The following is a 19,093-nucleotide window of genomic DNA, read 5'->3' as shown; positions in this document are numbered from 1 at the left end:
CGTGCGTAACAAACGGCTCTTGGTACCGAGCAAGGAAAATTATCTCACCGAAACAGATAAAGGGAAAGGCTAGGTTTGTATGGTGCAGACCAGACCTAGTCCGTGACGTAGGCTGTGCTTCCAGCTAAAAGTCCCTTCTGCCCTGGCTGCCTGCCCCAGACCCGGCTTGTGGAGGCTTGTGTGTGCTGAGGACCTGCCTAGCGAGTGCTCGGCGCCATGTCTGTGACAATGTGCCAGTCCATGGGCTTCGTGGTGTCCGCTTTAGGAATAGGAGGCATCATCGCAGCAACGTGCATGGACCAGTGGAGCACCCAAGACCTGTACAATAACCCGGTGACAGCAGTGTTCAACTACCAGGGCCTCTGGCGCACATGTGTCCGGGAGAGCTCTGGCTTCACCGAATGCCGTGGCTACTTCACCATCCTGGGACTGCCAGGTAGGGATTGCTGGCCGTGAGGACAGAGAGGTGGGAGGGCAGAGCCACGGGCATGTCACCTCCCACCTACATTGCCTGAAGCCATGTGTGAGCAGTGGTGATAGGTGATTTTCAGTGCAGAGCAGGGAATCCAAGTTTTAGCCAAAAGGGACCTCAGGTGGTCACCCTGTTTGGATGACAGGTCCTTTGGAGGTATCTCAACCCAAATCCACTCCCATGGCCAAGCTGAGGTTCAGCACAACTCATTATAGTTGATTATGCATCAGGTTCCTGAGGTGTTGTCCAGGCAATACACCTGAGGTACTGGCTGCTCCATGGGGTGATTTGTCCCCTGTGGCTTGGGTACATGGTCCTACCCAAACATATGGCTGTGCATGGCTTCCCACCAGAAACCGCTAATATTCTCGACATCAGAGAAGATCCTTTTCTAAGAGGATGTGTCACAGTTCAGCTGACTGTATTTCTGTAAGGGCTAACACCACCAGGCTGGATTTCTCCCTAATTCTCCTTTGGTTCCAGTTTTTCTCTTCCACAGGTATCATTCCTGTCCTGGTTGTGCCTGGAGTATCTCGGGGTGCAAACAATTAGGTTACAACAGGATTATCTGGGTTTTCTTCTTGCCTTAATACAGTGAGAAAAAAGGCACTTAGACTATTATATCCATCCAGCCTCTGTGCTTTGACACAGCAAGAATGGAGGAAAGAAGTCAATTATATCAGCCAATCATTGCAGAACTTCTGCAAAAGGGCATTTCCAAAGCACACTCAAATAAGCATTGTGCACAAAAATTGCTTCTTTCACAAGTGGTCGATTTCTGTACAAATCAAACCAGTAGAACCCAATGCAGCTGTGGCCTCAGAAACCGGTAGGAGGGGTGTTTCATCCCCTTAGCTTTGTTTCCATGTCACTCATCTCTGGATCTTCATTCCCAGCTGGTGCCTGGCATGTCCCCAAGCATCATCTTCTTGCTGGAGATGTGGCTTTGGATGTCGCTGTTTGTTCACACAGACTTCTGGGGTGCAGATGTGCATTATCCTAGAAGGACCTGGGTCTGATCCTGCCTGGACATCCATTTGTGCAGCAAAAACTGTGCAATGGGTCCAAGTGAATTATTTGCTTATAGGTAAAGAGATTAAAGTTGCCATATGAGAAAGAAATAGAGGTGCAAAAAGCAAATTCTCCTCCCCACACATGTATTCCCGTCACACACTGAAGAACTTCCTTAGTTCTTCAGTTCTGAAAGCTTAGAATTACAGAAAATTTAACTCCACAGAAGAAGCAATTAAACTTTTTGAGTTCTCAGCTCTGGGAACTACTTTAATCTTTGAAGAAACCAGAATACTTGAGTTTTTTTGGGTTATTTTTTGATTTTTTTTTTTTTTTTTGTTCTTTCAAAATACCTCCACTGCTAACCTCAGCATTACAGTGAAAAGCTAGAGATTTTTTTAAATTATTTTTTTATTTTTATTTTTTGCAGTTCCCGAGCTTGGTGTCTGTAGGGTGGGTATTAATTTCCTAAAATGGAAATACATAGCAGTGTTGGGGGGGTGGACATCCTTCATTTAGCAGTTAGGCTGTGGGAGTTGGCTCTGTCCCTCCTTGGCTACATCCAGCCAGCTCCCAGTTTCAGAAATGAACATCTTAACCTAAATGTTGAGGTTTCTAACCATAGAATCATAGAATTGTTTAGGTTGGAAAAGACCTTTCAGATGAACTCGTCATCCTAGATTGGAATTACCATGTGTGGTTTACTGGGCTTATTGCAGTTGCCTACAAAAAGGGATTTTAAAAAGTTCAAAGGATAAAGCATAACCTTTAAAAATATAGGTGGATGGGATGCTGAACCCCTTGAAGTTGCCCTCCTCATCCTCAGTGGTGTTGGACCATTAGGTCCTTCCAGGCTGGTGTGTGGGTACATGAATATTTATGTGCTTTTGTCCCCACAAGATGATTTCTGTGACCGTTGCTATCAGCACTGCCTTACAAAGTGAGGTGTTTTGTTGGGTTTTTTTTTCCCCTTTTTAATGAATAGAGCTTGCTCTTCTGAAGTCAATCCCTTTCTTTTCCCTCCTGTTATATATTGTCTGACACTTCCAGTCTCTGGAGAAGGTGGTGCAAAAAAACAAGCATCCTGCTGCAGTGCTTTATAGATTGGCTCCATCTCCTGAATTCATCTGCTCCTATGGGCATTTCTTCTTTATCCCAACCAGAGGTGGGGGAAAAAGGTGCTAAAAATAAAATTATTAATTTGCTAAAATATTCTTTAAGCGGATCATCCCAGTGTTTATTTTAACTATCCTGCACCTTGATCTCCATTAAACTCTCCTTGCTAACCACACCATGGTTAATGGTTTGTCAGCATTTCTATTATAAACCCCTATTTATTATTCTGACAATAGCAATTTATATTGGGAACAATAGTGCCGGAGTGAATAAAAATAATAAGACTCCAGCAAAGCGGCGAGGTGACCCGAGTACATCAGTGAAGTTTTGGTTTCCGAGGATTTTTTTTTCTCAACCCCTCACTCCCATAGCAAAGATTAAACTTGTCTTGCCCATCATCTATGTTCAATTTAGTTGGGAATTTTAATTTCAAATAGATTGAGGAAAAATCAAGATAATAGATGAAAATGGGAAATAACACAGGTAGTTTATGGCTCTTGCCTTCACTGCTCAGCTATAAACAGTCAGTCTCTGGTGAAATATGTCACTTGAGAACTAAGCCTGTTTGTTCTGATTTTGCTTTGCTTTCTCTTATAATTTTTTGTCGCTTGCTTTGGTGTGTCAGCAGACCTTGCTGTGATTGTCTGGAGGACACGATCTGAATTTGAACAGACAAATAATAGACAAATAGCAACAGCTGAGCTCTGGCAAGGCCGGTAGTTTAACCTAGTGCGGAAATCACAATGCACTTTCTGCTAAAAGGAGCATTTTTCAGTTGTTTACAGGTTTGCTGAACTACAATAACACGGGCAGTAATTTTCCTGTTGTCTGTCTTGGTCTCTTATGTCCAGACCTCTTCAGCTAGACTGGTTCAGCCTTTTTAGAAAGAACATTTTGTTCTCAAGTCAAAACTCTTTTTGACCCTTTCAGAAAGACTGAGGCATCTCTCTGCTGTGTAACAAAAGGCTGGTGACTTGAAAAATAAGAATATTTTTGCTTTTCCAACAGTAAACTTTGAAAGTCTGAGAGCACCCTGTTAAACTTCTCCAACTCTTGAAAGGGTACGTGTTGCTAGAGAGGTCAGAGTAAAAATAGCCCATGGGAATGGAATCCTGACTGTCCAGACTTTTGCATAAAACAATTGCTTGCAGATTTGCTGGTGCAGGGTAGCAGAGACAGGTAGATGTTTTCGAAGGAGAATTCATGTCTGGGATGTCTTAATGTTGGTGTCTCTGGATTTTTTTTTTCTTCTATATCAATGTTTTTTTCTTCTGTTTTGATGGGTTTTTTTCTTCTATATTGATGTATCAAGGGTTTTCTTTTATTTCATACAACTAATACACAGTTTGTGGCATCACCTTAGTAAAACCCTTGCTCTGGGGATTTTGGAGACAGGGCAGCACCCATCTCTGCTCCCTGGAACTCCTTTATGCCCAAAGTTTGTAAGGATGGGGACTGCTAATTGCTCTGTTATCATCCCACCTGGAATACCGCGTCCAGTTCTGGAGGCCCCATCACAAGAGAGACCTGGAGCAGCTAGAACAAGTCCAGAGAAGGCCACGAGGATGAAGCGAGGGCTGGAGCACCTCTGCTATGAGGACAGGCTGAGAGAGTTGGGGCTGCTCAGCCTGGAGAAGAGAAGGCTCCGGAGAGATCTTATAGCGGCCTTCCAGTACCTGAAGGGGGCCTACAAGAAAGCTGGGGAGGGACTTTTCATAAGGGCAATTAATGACAAAACAAGGGGAAATGGATTTAAACTGAAAGAGGGGAGGTTTAGATTAGATATTAGGAAGAAGTTTTTCACTGTGAGGGTGGTCAGACACTGGAACAGGTTGCCCAAGGAAGTTGTGGATGCCCCCTCCCTGGAAGTGTTCCAGGCCAGGGTGGATGAGGCTTTGAGCAACCTGGTCTAGTGGAAGGTGTCCCTGCTGATGGCAGTGGGGGTTGGAAATGGGGGTTCTTTAAGGTCACTTCCAACCCAAACCATTCTATGATTCTATGATTCTATGATTCTATGATCCTCCACTGGTGATGGCCATGGCAAAGTCTCTGCCCAACTCTGCTTTCTACTTAAAATCCTCTAATCCAGTCAGTTCAGTTCCAAATTTTGAAATGTCTGCAGGCAACTGCTGTAGCTTACTTAAAGCCTTTTGAGACCATTTTTCATGCACAGAAGGGTTCAGGTGGCCCAGGTTGGTCGGACAGTTGATATGACCTACCAAGGGAGTGTGTGAGGCTGTGATAGGTTGTGCTCACAGCGGGAGCTGAAGGAAGTGTGAGGTTGGGGAAAGAGCTCATGTGTGACCTTAGAGATGTCTTGAGCACCCTGATTTCCAGGGACATTCAGGGTGGGGAGAGGTGGCAGAGAGACCTGTGGGGCACGTTGGGAAGCTAGGTGCGTGCATCAGATCCTTGCTACTGTCTCATGCCTTTCTACCATGAAATGACAGGAGACATGAAAAATAATCCTAAAGGTACTGGGCTGAGGGTCAGAAGAGGAGCAAGGCAAGGGAAATGGCAAGAAGCTGTGGAGATGCGAGGCTGGGCTACTGCTCATAGGCATGTAGGGAAGGATGCAGTTTCATGCACCCCAGCTCTCAGCTGAGGGACCACCAAAGCTTCTCTGAAACACCTGAAGACCAAAGGAGTAGAGTGGATCTGAGCTGGGATGGGGACCTTCCATGCATCTCTTTCCCCACCGAGTTCCAGAAAGACCGGTCTGTCCTTCTCATGCTGTGGACTGGTGGTATACACACTCCTGGAAGCTGTGGTCATCACAGCAATGGAGAGACAGAAAGAGAAGGGTGGGTTTTCTTTGTTTCAGTCTGAGCAAGCTGGAATTGCCTGGCAGGGCGTGAGCTATATTTGCAAATTTTAAAGTAAACATGAGCTGTAGGTGATTTTTATGGGAGAGGTGGTGATAACATTCAGGAGATTCAATGGGTCCACTGAATGGTTTTGAGATAATATAGAGTCAACGCCTGGGTAGATAAAGCAAGTATGAGCTGAAATAAAAGTTGCAGAGGGGAGTGGTCACAAAGTACCCTTCCTTTTTCTAGTTTGGGTCAACCACTGTGGGTGCCCCAATACCCAGAGTGCATGCCAGCCCATTCTCTGCTTCTTGCTGAGGAAGCTTGGCCTTTGCAAGAACTGTCTCCCCACCATGTCCCTTCCTTAGTGCTCAGCATTACCACATGGCATGGCAAACCCCCTGGCTCAGGCATTCAACCACCTTGCTGGAGACTGAGCAACAGGAGTGTGGTTGGAGAGAGGTCCACCATCCTTCAACCATTCCTGGCTGTAGACATCTCAGATCCTGGAGATAGGCATCAGGTTGTGATAAAGATGCTTAGACATGCTCTAACAGCTATCCTATCACCCAACCACTGCTGAGCTTGTGCTTTGAGCCAGTAGTTTCGATAAAATTCCCAGTTGATCTTCTGTTATTGGGCTGGGTGGTGGAAAATGGGTTGGTGAGTTTTTTGCAAAGGGACGCATATTTTTCTCAATTGTGAGTGACTCAGAAACAGTCATTAACAATAAGCTTAAAATAAAACCATTTCAGAAAGACAGAGAAAATAGACTAGAGGATGGGTTGGGATGGAAAAAAAATTATGTTTTTTCTCCAGAACTTTGCTTCAACCATCCACTGAGGAAGGTATTTGTGGGAGCTTTGAGTTTCCAGTGTTTACAAGTGTGATGCTAATAAGAGCATGAGAAATGGCAAGCAGCTAATGCTGGAATGGCTGGATAACACCTTAGGCAATATGCTTAGGGATGAGCAAATAGAAGACCCTCCAAAAAATAATAATTATTGAAAGGCAGCAGTACCTGGAGTGCTGAGCATGGTTGGGTGTTTGTTTGTCTCTCAGCTAAGGACTGCAGCATGAGCTTCATTGCTGAAGTTGCTTGCTCAGCTCCATTTTTGGAGGGAGCATACATGAGGTTTCAGGAGGGAATGTGCAGCCCTGTGCTGCTTAATCCTCTTCAAAGACATGATTTAATTTGGCCCTCAAAATCAAAGCTAGACAAGTTCATCTGGGCTTTCTTGCATGCCTGGAGAGTGTTGATGATGTTTTTTGATTGCTCCACCATTGCTCTGAGGTTTTTGTGACCCTGAGTAAGACAGATGATGAGAAGCAACATCCTCCATCAGCAGGAGAAAACCATATCCCCAAAGAAAGTGTAGTGAGGCAGCACTGCCTGGGTGGCAGACTCCATCTCAGGGCACAATTAGGGTCAGTCCAGGGGACGATCCTCTTTCCAATAGGTGTGTTGTGGGGAGCAATGAAGCTTGGGGGTGTGAAATGGTGGAAGAGGAGAGAAGGTCCCCATTGGCTTGAAGAGCTGTTCCAGCTGCACGCAGCAGAAACTAACAGAAAGGGTTAGAGGAAGGAGTGGTGGCTCCCCTCCCAGCAAAGCAAACACGCCGGCACGGTGCATGGAAGAGCTGCCTCCTTTGGTACTCATGCTACTACTCAGATGTCTAATTTAGCAAAAAACCCAGTCATTTGAAAAGTGGTAGGGACTTTTGGGAAAAAAAAATCTGGAAAAAAATACATCTGCCCTTTGTCACCCCTTTTCTTTTTCCTCCCCAGGAGTTACTTTTGGCTGTGACCGGTCCATAGGTCCATTTTCCTCTTCCTTTCCTGTAAGCCATTACACAATAATGCTTCCAGGTGACACCACCCTTGGGAACAGGCCCTATGTCCCAGAGGAACGTCTATCCCTGGGACATTGAAGTGGTCTAGCCTGAAAAAAGAACCATGTGGTCTCCTACCACTAGATGGCAAGAAGGCAGCAAGACCTGGGGCGTGAGAAAGGACAACAGTCCTGGAGAGTGGCTAGGGAGCATCAGGGCTTGGGTGAAACCAGCTTTTCTGGACTGGGACACAATTCTGGCTGTGAGGCAGTGAAGGATGGGGTGGAAAACTTCCCATATTACTTGTTTTAGCACTTATTGTCCTCCCAGCTTCTAGGTCCTCCCCAGCCCCTGCTGTCCTCCCAGATTCTAGGTCCCTGCAGCCCTCATTTTTCACAAGGCATTATCCAAGATAAGGTATGTTAGTAAGGATGCTCTCTTCCTCACTGAGGATGAGCAGCTTTTACCATCTCTGGTTCTTGAGGGCTCACTTCTATGTTTTTTTTTTACACTCTTATTTTTCCTGGCAACTTCTGACCTTTAGATACATTGGAGCTAGTTCTTCCCCTGATGCAAACTTGCCAAGCCAGTGGAAATAACAAAATTTGAATGCAATTGCTGTACACAAAGACATCTTGTGGCTGACCCAACAGGGCTTTGGTGGCTGTGATGTGTGGCCACTAGACATGTGAATTTTACTTTGCCTGCTGCAGCAGAGTCTAGAGCAAAAATGTTTCTGTCTGTTGTCCACCAGCTCACTGCACAGCCACAAAAGTGAAATGGGTGTCCTGGGTGGTCATTCTCCAAAAGGCAGAAGCAACAGCCAATGTGTAATAACCCCCGTGTCACTCCTCCATCCACAGAAATCAGTCTCTCCTCTCTTCCTGGTGGCTTTCACATGGCTTCACTACCACATGATGCTGTTGATGGTCCCTGTGGCACAGAGCGGTATCGGGACTGGATAAAGTGGGAATTAGTTTCTAGGTCGGGGCTGAAGTAAATCAGTCAGAGAGGAGTATTAGATGAAAATGGATGAGCATGAAGTTTGGAAGGTCATTGTAACTCACTGTGTTCTGTTGGCAGAGTGGCACGGCGAATTTATACTGCTCCCCGAACCCAGCACTTCTCCACTGTCCAAAGAGATAATGAATTTCCTCATTTTTATATCCCTGCCCCTTTTTCTGGGACTGTTCCCCCAGCCAAAATAGACAAGCGCCTGTAAAAAGGCACTTCCCAAATGGTCCCTGCACCCTTCATCTCCTCCTCTGCCCATGGGTTTCAGTGGGACCACGTGACAGGAGATGGGGATGTGGGTGGAAGAGATTTGCTGGGTCAGTTTAGGGCTCATGGCTTGGTGCCCTGGGTTGTGCCATGGTCAGCATTTGAGGCAACCTCTGTGATGGTTGAAGTGGCTGCAAGGAGGAGCAGTGTCCCTGTTCGTCCTGTTTGTTCCCCGGGTTGAGCCATGGCCCTGCACCCTCCTGCAGAGCTCACTGCTGTCATCCATCTCTATCACTGTGCCTCTTGTGCAGATGCTTGCATGGGTGGCCAGGCTTAGAGATGTCCCTGTCTTGGTGTGATGGCAGATCTACTCCTGCTTTGTGTAAGCAGAGGGCCAGGGAGGTGGTGACCTGGGCTTGGTGCTGAGTTTACCTGGGAATGTGGTCCTTCCTTCTGCCCCTCTAGGCACGCTTGCACTGTGCCAAGCATGCATGAGAAGCTGGATGGACAGTGAAGGGTTTCGGTGGGTAGATGGCGCATGTTCCAAATGAGTTGCCCAACACTCTATGGAGTGTGCTTACCTGTGGAAGGACAAGCACTTCTAAAGGACAAAGGCTCATATCTCTGGCCCTGCCAGCACAAACGTACCCAGCGAGAGTGAAACTGGACTATCTTGCAAAAACACTTTGAGCAAACACACCGCTCAATGGAAAGCATCTGATAAGAGCTGCTGTGTTTCTGGTGGCTCAGTCAAGAGGACTTCGGTGCTCCCATTAGGTCTGTGGCTTCATCAGGGCTGGCTCACCTCCTCTCACTGGGGGACACACCATGTCCACAACCATCTGCCAGGTGATGGGGTTCATCGTTTCGTCGCTGGGTGTTGCGGGGTGCATCGTGTCCACTGCCATGGATATGTGGAGCACACAGGACTTGTATGACAACCCGGTCACAGCCGTCTTCCAATATCAGGGACTGTGGAGGAGCTGCGTGCGGCAGAGCTCTGGCTTTACAGAGTGCCGGCCGTATTTCACCATTCTTGGGCTGCCAGGTAGGGGCAAAAGATGCACCAGGTTTAACCCAGGAGCTCTCCTGTAGATCTGCACGCTTTTCATCCAAAGCAGGAGCAGATATCTTAAAACAACTTCGCAAAGAATAAAATTTCCAGGCTATTCAGCCTAAGAGCATAAAAATATGTGTGTATTTCTTACCAAAATAATACCTTTACTCAGCGGAGGTTACAATTTGGAGCGTGTGTAGGTTATCTCTGGATGAGCATCATGGGTTCAGCCCTGTCGGTGACATCAATCAGCACAGCTCCACTGATGTGAGTAGAGTGAGTATGTTTAAACTTGCAGGTATTATATCCTTATGTATCAAAACACAAGGAAAACAGCTGCGTGTAATTTTTGTGGTGTTATTAGAATAATGGTTTCTTCAGAAAACAATTGAAATATTATTTTTTCCAAAGAGAAAACTGGAATTGAATAAATCTGCCGGTAGGAAGGGTGAGAAGGGGAAGGGTGAGAAGGGGAATGGTGTGCTCAGTCACTTCACCTTACCTTGACAGTTTTAATGGTTACAGTTAATAGATTGCAGAGTGATGTTACATTCTCGTTTGCTTACTTTACAAAAATGGCTTTTTTCCCCATCTCACCGCGTGTGTGAGTATTCCAGTGCTCCCAAGTGGGCTGGACCCATGGGAGGGGAGCAGCCAGCCTGGCTCACCATGCCTCTCTGTGACCTGTGGTGCCTGCGCCCTGCCAGCTCACAATCAATAGGGCGCAGAGAGTGTTTTTCACTCTTGGTGCACAATTGCCAATAGGTACAAGCAAGCATCTCTCTATATATATGTCCTTTGCATCTATTGATGGGTGTAGAAGATAGCATGATGTGGGCTCTGTATCCTCAGGGATGCCAACCTTTGTTCCCTGCAAGGCAGGAGGGAGAGTTCTTTGCTGAAGACCAGGATGTTGGCTGCGGTGTTGGCTTTTTCAAGAAAACCCTGTATCTGTCCTGAGGGGTGGGGTGGAATCAATGTGTTTCTGTGTACCCAGCTTCAGGATTGCTGGGTGACTTCTTTTTCATTTGGAAGAGTAAAACTGATGTTTGGAGTCACTTCTTCTACAAGCCCACTTGTTTTAAAGAAAAAAAATATTAAACCATATATTCACATATCCTTATAATACTGTGTGTAGGTGATTGCGTTTTAAAAAAGCAATGAGGCAATGGTGATCATAATTTTAATGCAAACTTATAATAATCAAGATTTTATTATTTTTGGGTAATATAGCAATAAGGAAAAGTTGCAGTCACAGGCATTTTGTGTTGTGCCATAGAGGATATTCTGTCAGTTTTATTCTCTTCATGTTTCCATTTAGTTGATGAATACCATGAAACCTAAAGAAGGAATTCCCTTGCTTGAATGTGGTTAACTTAAAAACCTCACTTTTTCCTCTAAACTTTCTATATTCCACTAATCATAACTAGTCATAAAGTTGGATTTCCACCTTTCTACTCTGTATTAGTAACAGAAATGCAGATGATGCTAGTTTATATGACTTTAAGGTGTTTTATTTAATTTACCTCTCACTACTGACAGCAACACTGGGGGAAAAGACAACTCTCTGCCTTCACTTAGGCCTGAAAAACATAACAATGCAAACTGTGGTTTCAGATCGCCGATGCTTATTTTCACAGAACCACAGAATGGTGGGGGTTGGAAGGGACCTCTGGAGATCATCCAATCCCACCCCCCTGCCAAAGCAGGTTCCCTACAGCAGGTTGCACAGGAAAGTGTCCAGGTGGGTTTTGAACATCTCCAGAGAAGGAGACTCCACAGCCTCTCTGGGCAGCCTGTCCCAGTGCTCCGACACCCTCACAGTAAAGAAGTTTTCCTGAAGTTTCTGGTGAAAGTGCTTGCATTGTTACTCTTTTCTGTGCACGCCATCCCTTCGTATGGAAACCAGGTGTGCAGAATGAGCAGCCATACGTGTGGGGGTAGGAAGTGAAGTCATCCTCCCTCATGCAAAATATGTATGCAAAACGGCAGGTAGTTTCTGTGCTTGACTTTATAGGGCTGTTTGCTCCGTAGTGCTCCTGATACTTCTTTCCCCCCCCTCCCGCCGTCTTAGTCTCCTATTTTGTTTGTCTAAGCCTTTCCACTCCTTCCTTCTAGGAGAGGTCACGCACCTCTGGAAAGCAGCTCTTTTCAGAGCACTTTTGATGGATACTAAAATTCACTTGAAACTGTAGTGCTCTCTTTCCAAACAGTTCTCACTTTCAGTCCCGTGAGCCAATTGAACGGGCCTTCATGTCACAGCAGACCTGGGAGCACTTTCTTCTCTGTTCTTGGCCCTCTGTGGACATGGAATATGTGTCAGTCTCATCACTGCTGATGGTTATTTTGCATTTTTTCTGTTGTGCCTTGCTGTGTTCGTCTCTATCCCCTTTCCAACAGCTTCAGATAGCTCCTTTTCAATGGAGATTCACCACACTTGGACTCCAATGTCCCAGCAGAAGTGCAATGTCCCAGGAGCTGCTTGGCCTGGCCTGTCCATTGTGTCTTTCCATGGGCACCCAAGCCACTGGGATCATCTCTCCTGGGAGCCCACAACATCCCTGTGAAGTCTTAGCTTAGGGTCACTTCTTCTCGAAGGCTTGAGGCCAGCGCAGCGATGGTACATGGGAACCATAAGGTCTGTAGGAAGCACCCCAGGAAAGAAGGACTGGGGACCAGGACCTTCCATCAGGATTTGTAGTGTCTTATGCTGCCCTGGAGTATCTCCTGCCTGCCCTGAAACAAGAGCAGTTGCAAAGAAACTCAAGTGTACTGTACAGGCAAATGAGTATTGTGATTTTCTTCTCTTTGCAGCTTTCTGCTTTGCATCAGGTGCTGCTGGAACAACCTTTGAGGGCTGATAAGGCATATCCGCCAGCTTCTTGTTCTTTGATGAATAATAACTAATGAGTTCACACCTGGGGGCTGATGAATGGGAGATTGAAAATCCCAGGCTCGTTAGTACTTGTTATCAGCTGATAAGGGCAAATTGAGTCATAAGAGCAACAGCCCTGGTGGGACGGCCAGATGGGAGAAGGTGGTATATTCCCAGCCTAAGGGGTGGTAGACAGCTGGCTTTCTTGTGCATCATGGTGACAGGATGGTTCTGTTTGGGTTCATGGTACCCCACAAGGAAGGATGAGCATGGGCATCCCTGACACCCACCCTTGCCCTCTTGGGAGGGTTTATAAACCCTTCACCCAACCTGTGCAAGGGCAGCAGGGTCTGCTCCCTGCTTTCCTGCACCAGTACCTCCTTCCAGTCAGGCCTTATGGGGCCCTTGCACCATGGCCATCCTGGCCAGCACAGCAAAAGGGGTGACAGGCAGGCTGAGTGAAGACCCTGGGGCTGTAGGATATGCTGCCTGCCCCTCTCAGTCAATCACAACCCTGTATCATCTTCCCTAGAGATGGATAGTCATGTGCAAGGAGCATCAAAGCCAACCCCAGGCCTGCGAGTGCTCATGGGAGGGCAAGAGGCTGCAAAACATCTCAGCCAAATCGCAACAGCCCTTGAAATACTTCTGAGCATGCTGACGCCTTCCTGTGTCTGCCAGGGATGTGTGCACAGGCGGGGAAGAGAAGTGTCTGGGCCCAGCACTGAGTTGCAGGAAAGATGGGATACGTGCCACCTTATTAGAACGTCACCTTGGTATTTGAATGTATGACCTTTTCCTTTCCCTTCTCCATTTAAAAAGGTGTAACTTTCCCTTTGCTTTTCCCTCTACTTTTCTACTCCAGCCAAGAGGAGTCTTGAGGGTTTTAGCTACCTTTATCTGATCGACAGCAGTGCTCAGCTCCCATGGGTCTGACCCACCAGCATCAAAGCCTGCCCCCAACCAAGCATTCCCACCTTGATGGCAGGCTGTTAAATAAATTCAGGGCTAAGGTATTTTCATGTTGTATCAATGAATGTGGATGGATGGATGTAGGACTGATAAACCATGGAAAGGATATGCTGGGGGCGGTCCTTGCCAAAGTTCTGTTGTTCTCCCTGGGTGTATGCGCAATGTTTGTCAGGGTGATTTTCCTCTTCTCATGTGCCATGTGTTTTACTGTAAAGCAGGAACATACAGAACTCCACTTTGAGTCACACATTAGTTGGAAATACCATGGATAATTGGGTGGAGCTGTCTGTTTTCATTGCTGCTTGGGCAGAAAAAAACACTTTCTCAATAATTTTGGTTATGAAGCAATTCATGTTTCTCCTAGCTGTACACCAACTCCTCTCCATGAATTTCAGCTAATTCGTGACTGGTGTCAGTGAACATTCACAAAAAATTATGTCTAAACTATCGAACTCTTGGGAAAGTTGAGACAAACACCTTAATTTCCAACAGTGCCCCAGATAACACTGAGAGTAGATCCATTGCCCATTTTGCAAGGTTTTATTCCTTAATATTTTTATTTTTAGACAGAAACAATCTTTAAAAACTCTCCCAGGCTCTGATGAATCTTATTTCAGTTGCTCAGTGTGGCTCTTGCTGATTTGTTTTGCAGCGATGTTCCAGGCTGTGAGGGCCCTCATGATCGTGGGTATCGTCCTGGGCATCCTTGGCCTCCTTGTGTGCATTTTTGCTCTGAAATGCATCCGTATCGGCAACATGGAGGATTCTGCAAAAGCCAACATGACTCTGACCTCTGGTATCATGTTTATTATTGCTGGTAAGTGGGTGGTGCCGTGTCTTTCATGTGCAAGGTACTGCAGTTGCCTGGAATTGAGGCCTGGGGAAGTCTTAATGAACTTCTGGTCATAGGTAGCAGATGCTCTGGAGCAACCCAAAGAATTGATGCTTGTGTGAAGTTATTGAAGTTTGTCTTCATTGTGGTTTAACCCAGCTGACAGCAAAACACCACACAGCCGCTCGCTCACTCTCGCCCACCCATGGGAACAAGGCAGAGAATTGGTAGGGTAAATGTCAGGAGACTTGTAGGTTGAGATAAAAACAATTTAATAAATGAAATAAAATAATAATTTTAATAACAGTAATAATAGAATATTCAAATGAGTGATGCACAGTGCAATTGTTCACCACTCATGACCAATGCCCAGCCCATTCCCGGATAGTGATCCTGGAGGAGATAAAATCTCAAAACTGCAATCCCAGAAGAAAGAGAGAGCTTTCTGGCCAACCCTCATTTATATACTGAACATGACTTTATATGATATGGAATATCCCATATGGATATGGCCAATATGGGTCCATTGCTCTTGCTATGCTCCTACCCAGCTTGCACAAGTTCTTCTTGCACACCTGTGGACAAGCAAAACATGGGAAGTCGAAAAGTCCTTGATTTCTTAGCAACAACTAAAAGCATCAGTATATTACCAACATTCTTCTCATACCAAATCCCATACTAAATCCAAAACACAGTGCTACTGAGAAGAAAATTAGCTCTATCCCAGACAAAACCAGGACAGTCTTCCAGCCTGGTCTCCTGAGGTTAAGTGGTTTCTACTTCTGTTCACTAAAAGAAAACCAGAAGTTTGTAAGAGATGGAACATGGAAGGCTGAAAACATAGCCCACAGATAAAAAATAAATTATATCTCTTAAATTATAATATGTATACTGTGATTATATCCTTTATTTATACATGATAGTTTTATGAAGAGTCTCAGGCTTTATACATAAAAAATTAATGAAGACTCTCAGGGTTGCAGTAGCCTAGCTTGTAATTTTTTAATACCTTGGGTTATCACAGAGGCTGCAGGAGTGCCTAGTGTTGCCTAGCTCCCTTGAAATTGCAAATTATTAAGAATGTCACTTACAGATTTTCTCACAGTTTATTACAGATGAGTAATCAAATCCAATCCATATCCTAGTGAAGGGAAGGAGAATGTCCCTATTTAAAATCCTTACAGTTGAATAACACTTATTTTTGCTGGGAAATGAGAAACGCAACATAACCTCAAGATGTACAATAAGCCCAAAGTGGACAGAGGAAACCATCTTCTGCAACACAGCTTTACTTTTGCACTTAAAATCTATCATTTTATCCATCTGATCAGTGGGATGAGAACTTGGCCAATGAGGATGTTAGGAAAGCCCACCCATGCGTTCCTGAAGAGAGGGTGGCTAAAATGATGATTTGACTGACTCTGAGGATGGGACATCTCTTGGTCAGGTTCACCCATTTCAAAACAAGGTCCTTAGTCTCAGTTTGGTGAGGAGTTGGATGCCCACATGCCATGGTGGACTTGGCCTTTGGTCACACCTCTGTGAACTGGAGGTTGTGTTTCTTCCCAAAATAAGGGCTGCTCTAGGACAGAAGTGTTAAGGACTGTGACACTGAAGTATCATGATGGTGAAGGCTATATGGGGACCTGAGGCAGAAGCACCACTGATTGATCTGTCTCTCCCCAGTACTGTGAGTAATTGAATTTCAGGAAAGACCCAGAGGTCTTGGTGGGTGTACTGAGCATAAATAGGACTTGGGATGCCAGGAAAAGCTGGAGTCCATATTTTTTGGCAACAAACACTGGAGGGTAATAGTGAAATAGTAAATGATAACACCGTTGCTGCCAGACTCATCATGGTTGGGCATCACAGTGGTCACCTGTGCAGAGAAGTTCTTGCCTCTTGAGTCAGGTCATAGAATCACAGACTGGTTTGGGTTGGAAGGGACATTAAAACTCATCCAGTTCCAACCCCCCTGCCATCAGCAGGGACACCTCCCACTAGACCAGGTTGCTCAAAGCCTCAAAGTGTTCCTGGCCTGGAACACTTCCAGGTAGGGAGCATGGTCCCAGTCAGGTTTTCCAGACTGCCTGCAGACTCAGGCAGGCATCACTAACTGGTGATGAACAGGGTGTGAACCAAATGTATCTTCTCTTCCACGTGACAGAGAATGTGTTTTCCCATTCAAAAAAATAATTTATGATAGGGGAATTTTTTGTCCATGTTTTTAACTGTAAAACAAATCTTTAAACTGAACTACTGGATATTTTCAGCAGCTAAAATGATGTGTTTGTTAAACTCATTTTCTGTGAGAAAATGCATCAGTAAAAAGACTCCTGGTATGACCTAGGATTTTGTAGTGTGAAGTTACATTCCTGTTGCTGGGTTGTAAGTGTGTAGAAATCCTGGTAGAAATGTGAACACATTGTGGGTCCCCACTTCTGCTGAAGGTACCACGCCAGGACACAAAGCAGTGTCTCATCCACCTTTCCAGAGCTGTAAGGTGCTTCCCCAAGGCCAAAGGCGACTGCTTGTACTATGTAGGTCTCAATTTGTCCTTCTATCTGACCTCAGGTCTGTGTGCCATCACCGGAGTGTCTGTGTTTGCCAACATGCTGGTCACAAACTTCTGGATGTCCACAGCCAACATGTACCAAGGAATGGGGAACGTCCAGAACAGGTAGGTGGTCGTTTGGCTCAGGGTGCTCCACAGTGCAGATCTCCCTCAAGGCCAGGATGTGCTGCAGCCAAAGGAAAGACAAACTCTGGGTGCATATTAGTCTGGTCCCTGGACTTGGAATATTTATTGAGTCTCTTTCTTATCTGCACTGGCGATAATTTCTCCAAGCAAATTGTCTGAGATATCTCTGTTCACGGAGCTCAAGAAGGAGGTAGAGAGCCCATTGAGGATGAGCTTGCTGGTGGGACAGTGCTCATGGGAGCTTCTACAGGGCCAGAAAAAGAATGACAATGTTCAGTGCATTTTGGAAGCAGAAGACTGGACCACTATCACAGCACTAACTGGACATGTCTGTGTTTTGTAGGTACACCTTTGGCTCAGCCCTCTTCGTTGGCTGGGTAGCAGGTGGCCTTGCCCTGGTAGGAGGCATCTTGATGTGCCTTGCTTGCAGAGGACTGATTCCAGAAGAATCCCGGTAAGCCTGGCTGTGGTGGACATGGGAAGGTATTGCATGAAGCCTTGGGTGTTGGGATAACATACAGCCAGCACACTGGAGGACATGTCTGTGTGTAATACCTCTGTTGCAAGAGTTATCATGATGATACATCTGGCTAAGTCAGCCCCCTCACCCGTAGCTTTTACTGCAGGTTGCATAGCAGATCAGTAGGTGCAGATTGCATCAGCCGAGCTATGATTTACATCAGGCCGGGCTTTGTACACCTACGTATCTGGTTATTGTAGGCATGTCCTGTACTCTGAAGAGAAGGACTTGGGGTGCTGGGGGACGAGAAGCTCAACATGAGCCAGCAATGTGTGCTCCCAGCCCAGAGGCAAATAATCGTGTCCTGGGCTGCATCCAGAGCAGCGTGGGCAGCAGGTCGAGGGAGGGGATTCTGCCCCTCTGCTCTGCTCTCCTGAGACCCCACCTGCAGTGCTGCCTCCAGTTCTGGGGCCACCAACAGCAGAAGGACATGGAGCTACTGGAGCGAGTCCAGAGGAGGCCATGAGGATGATGTGAGGGCTGGAGCACCACTCCTATGAGGACAGGCTGAGAGAGTTGGGGCTGTTCAGCCTGGAGAAGAGAAGGCTCTGGGGAGACCTTCTAGTGGCCTTCCAGTACCTGAAGGGGCCTACAAGAAAGCTGGGGAAGGACTTGTGACAAGGGCAGGGAGTTACAGAACAAGGGGTGATGGCTTTAAACTGGAAGAGGGGAGATTTAGATTAGATAGTAGGAAGAAATTCTTCACTGTGAGGGTGGTGAGACACTGGAACAGGTTGCCCAGAGAAGCTGTGGCTGCTCCTCCCTGGAAGTGTTGAAGACCAGCTTGGATGAGGCTTTGAGCAACCTGGTCTAGTGGAAGGTGTCCCTGCTGATGGCAGGGGGGTTGGAACTGGATGAGCTTTAAGGTCCCTTCCAACCCAAACTATCCTGTGATTCTCTGATTCTACACAATCGAGGATTTGCTCATGGGAATGAAAGCATAAGTGTATGAAAAAAACATGAGAGAGACTTGCAGCCTGCCCATGGATGATTGGCTCTGAGGTCATTGAGTGGCTCCAAGGGATGACACAGTACCAAGTTTCCTAAAATCCAAAAGCAAGCAAGAACACAGGGTGCCCCGTTGGGTAGTCACAGAGCCTCCAATGGCTGATGCCATCTTTCATGTCTCTTTCAGTTACAAAGCGGTGTCCTACAATGCGTCAGGGCGGAATATCTCCTACAGAACGGGGCCATATAAGGTTGGTTCAGGGTACGAACCTGAAACGAAGACTAGGAAGGGTGCAGGATATGAAGAACCTGCTCGAAGCGAGGACGGAAGACGCTCATACCCTTCAAAATACGACTATGTCTAGTAGACTTCTGGCCTTGAGATACATTGTCTTTTATAAAATATTTTTCACTTCAGAAGCAAAATGTATACACAAACAAAGCAGTCTGTAAATAGGATTGTGTTTTCTATTATGTTTCCCCTACTGTGAGGGAGGAAACATCTGAGGTTGTATCCTAGCTTGTTATGAACATGGGTTTTATTTGACTGCCTGCTAGTATGCCTGCCATGAGGTCGTCTGTAACCAAAGCAATGCCTTTTTATGCTCTCAGAGTAGAACACTTTGCTCATATTTTACATATAAACTCTGATTATATGTAAACCTCCAGGACCAGGTTTGTGCCTTGTGCCTTTTTCTCATTCTTCTAACAGGTTAAAATCCCCAT

The 19,093-nt window shown here is 46.0% G+C and overlaps 1 protein-coding gene across 2 annotated transcripts; it reads left to right on the top strand.

Moving 5' to 3' along the window:
- The first annotated feature begins 216 nt into the window (after positions 1-216).
- Positions 217-18,732, top strand: CLDN18 (claudin 18). Of its 2 annotated transcripts, none has more exons than XM_010176165.1 (5): positions 217-436; positions 14,019-14,183; positions 16,773-16,878; positions 17,243-17,353; positions 18,555-18,732. In XM_010176165.1, the coding sequence occupies exons 1-5, from the start codon at positions 217-219 to the stop codon at positions 18,730-18,732; spliced, it is 780 nt and encodes a 259-aa protein (XP_010174467.1). The 2 variants fall into 2 exon arrangements, with proteins under 2 accessions (XP_010174467.1, XP_010174466.1); XM_010176164.1 differs by lacking the exon at positions 217-436 and adding an exon at positions 9,291-9,510.
- Positions 18,733-19,093: the final 361 nt, after the last annotated feature.

This window comes from Antrostomus carolinensis, unplaced genomic scaffold, assembly GCF_000700745.2.
Source record: "Antrostomus carolinensis isolate BGI_N321 unplaced genomic scaffold, ASM70074v2 scaffold5859, whole genome shotgun sequence".
NCBI classification, from domain to species: Eukaryota; Metazoa; Chordata; class Aves; order Caprimulgiformes; family Caprimulgidae; genus Antrostomus; species Antrostomus carolinensis.
Note: the sequence above shows the minus strand (reverse complement) of the source record. Positions and strands in the feature narration are given on the sequence as shown.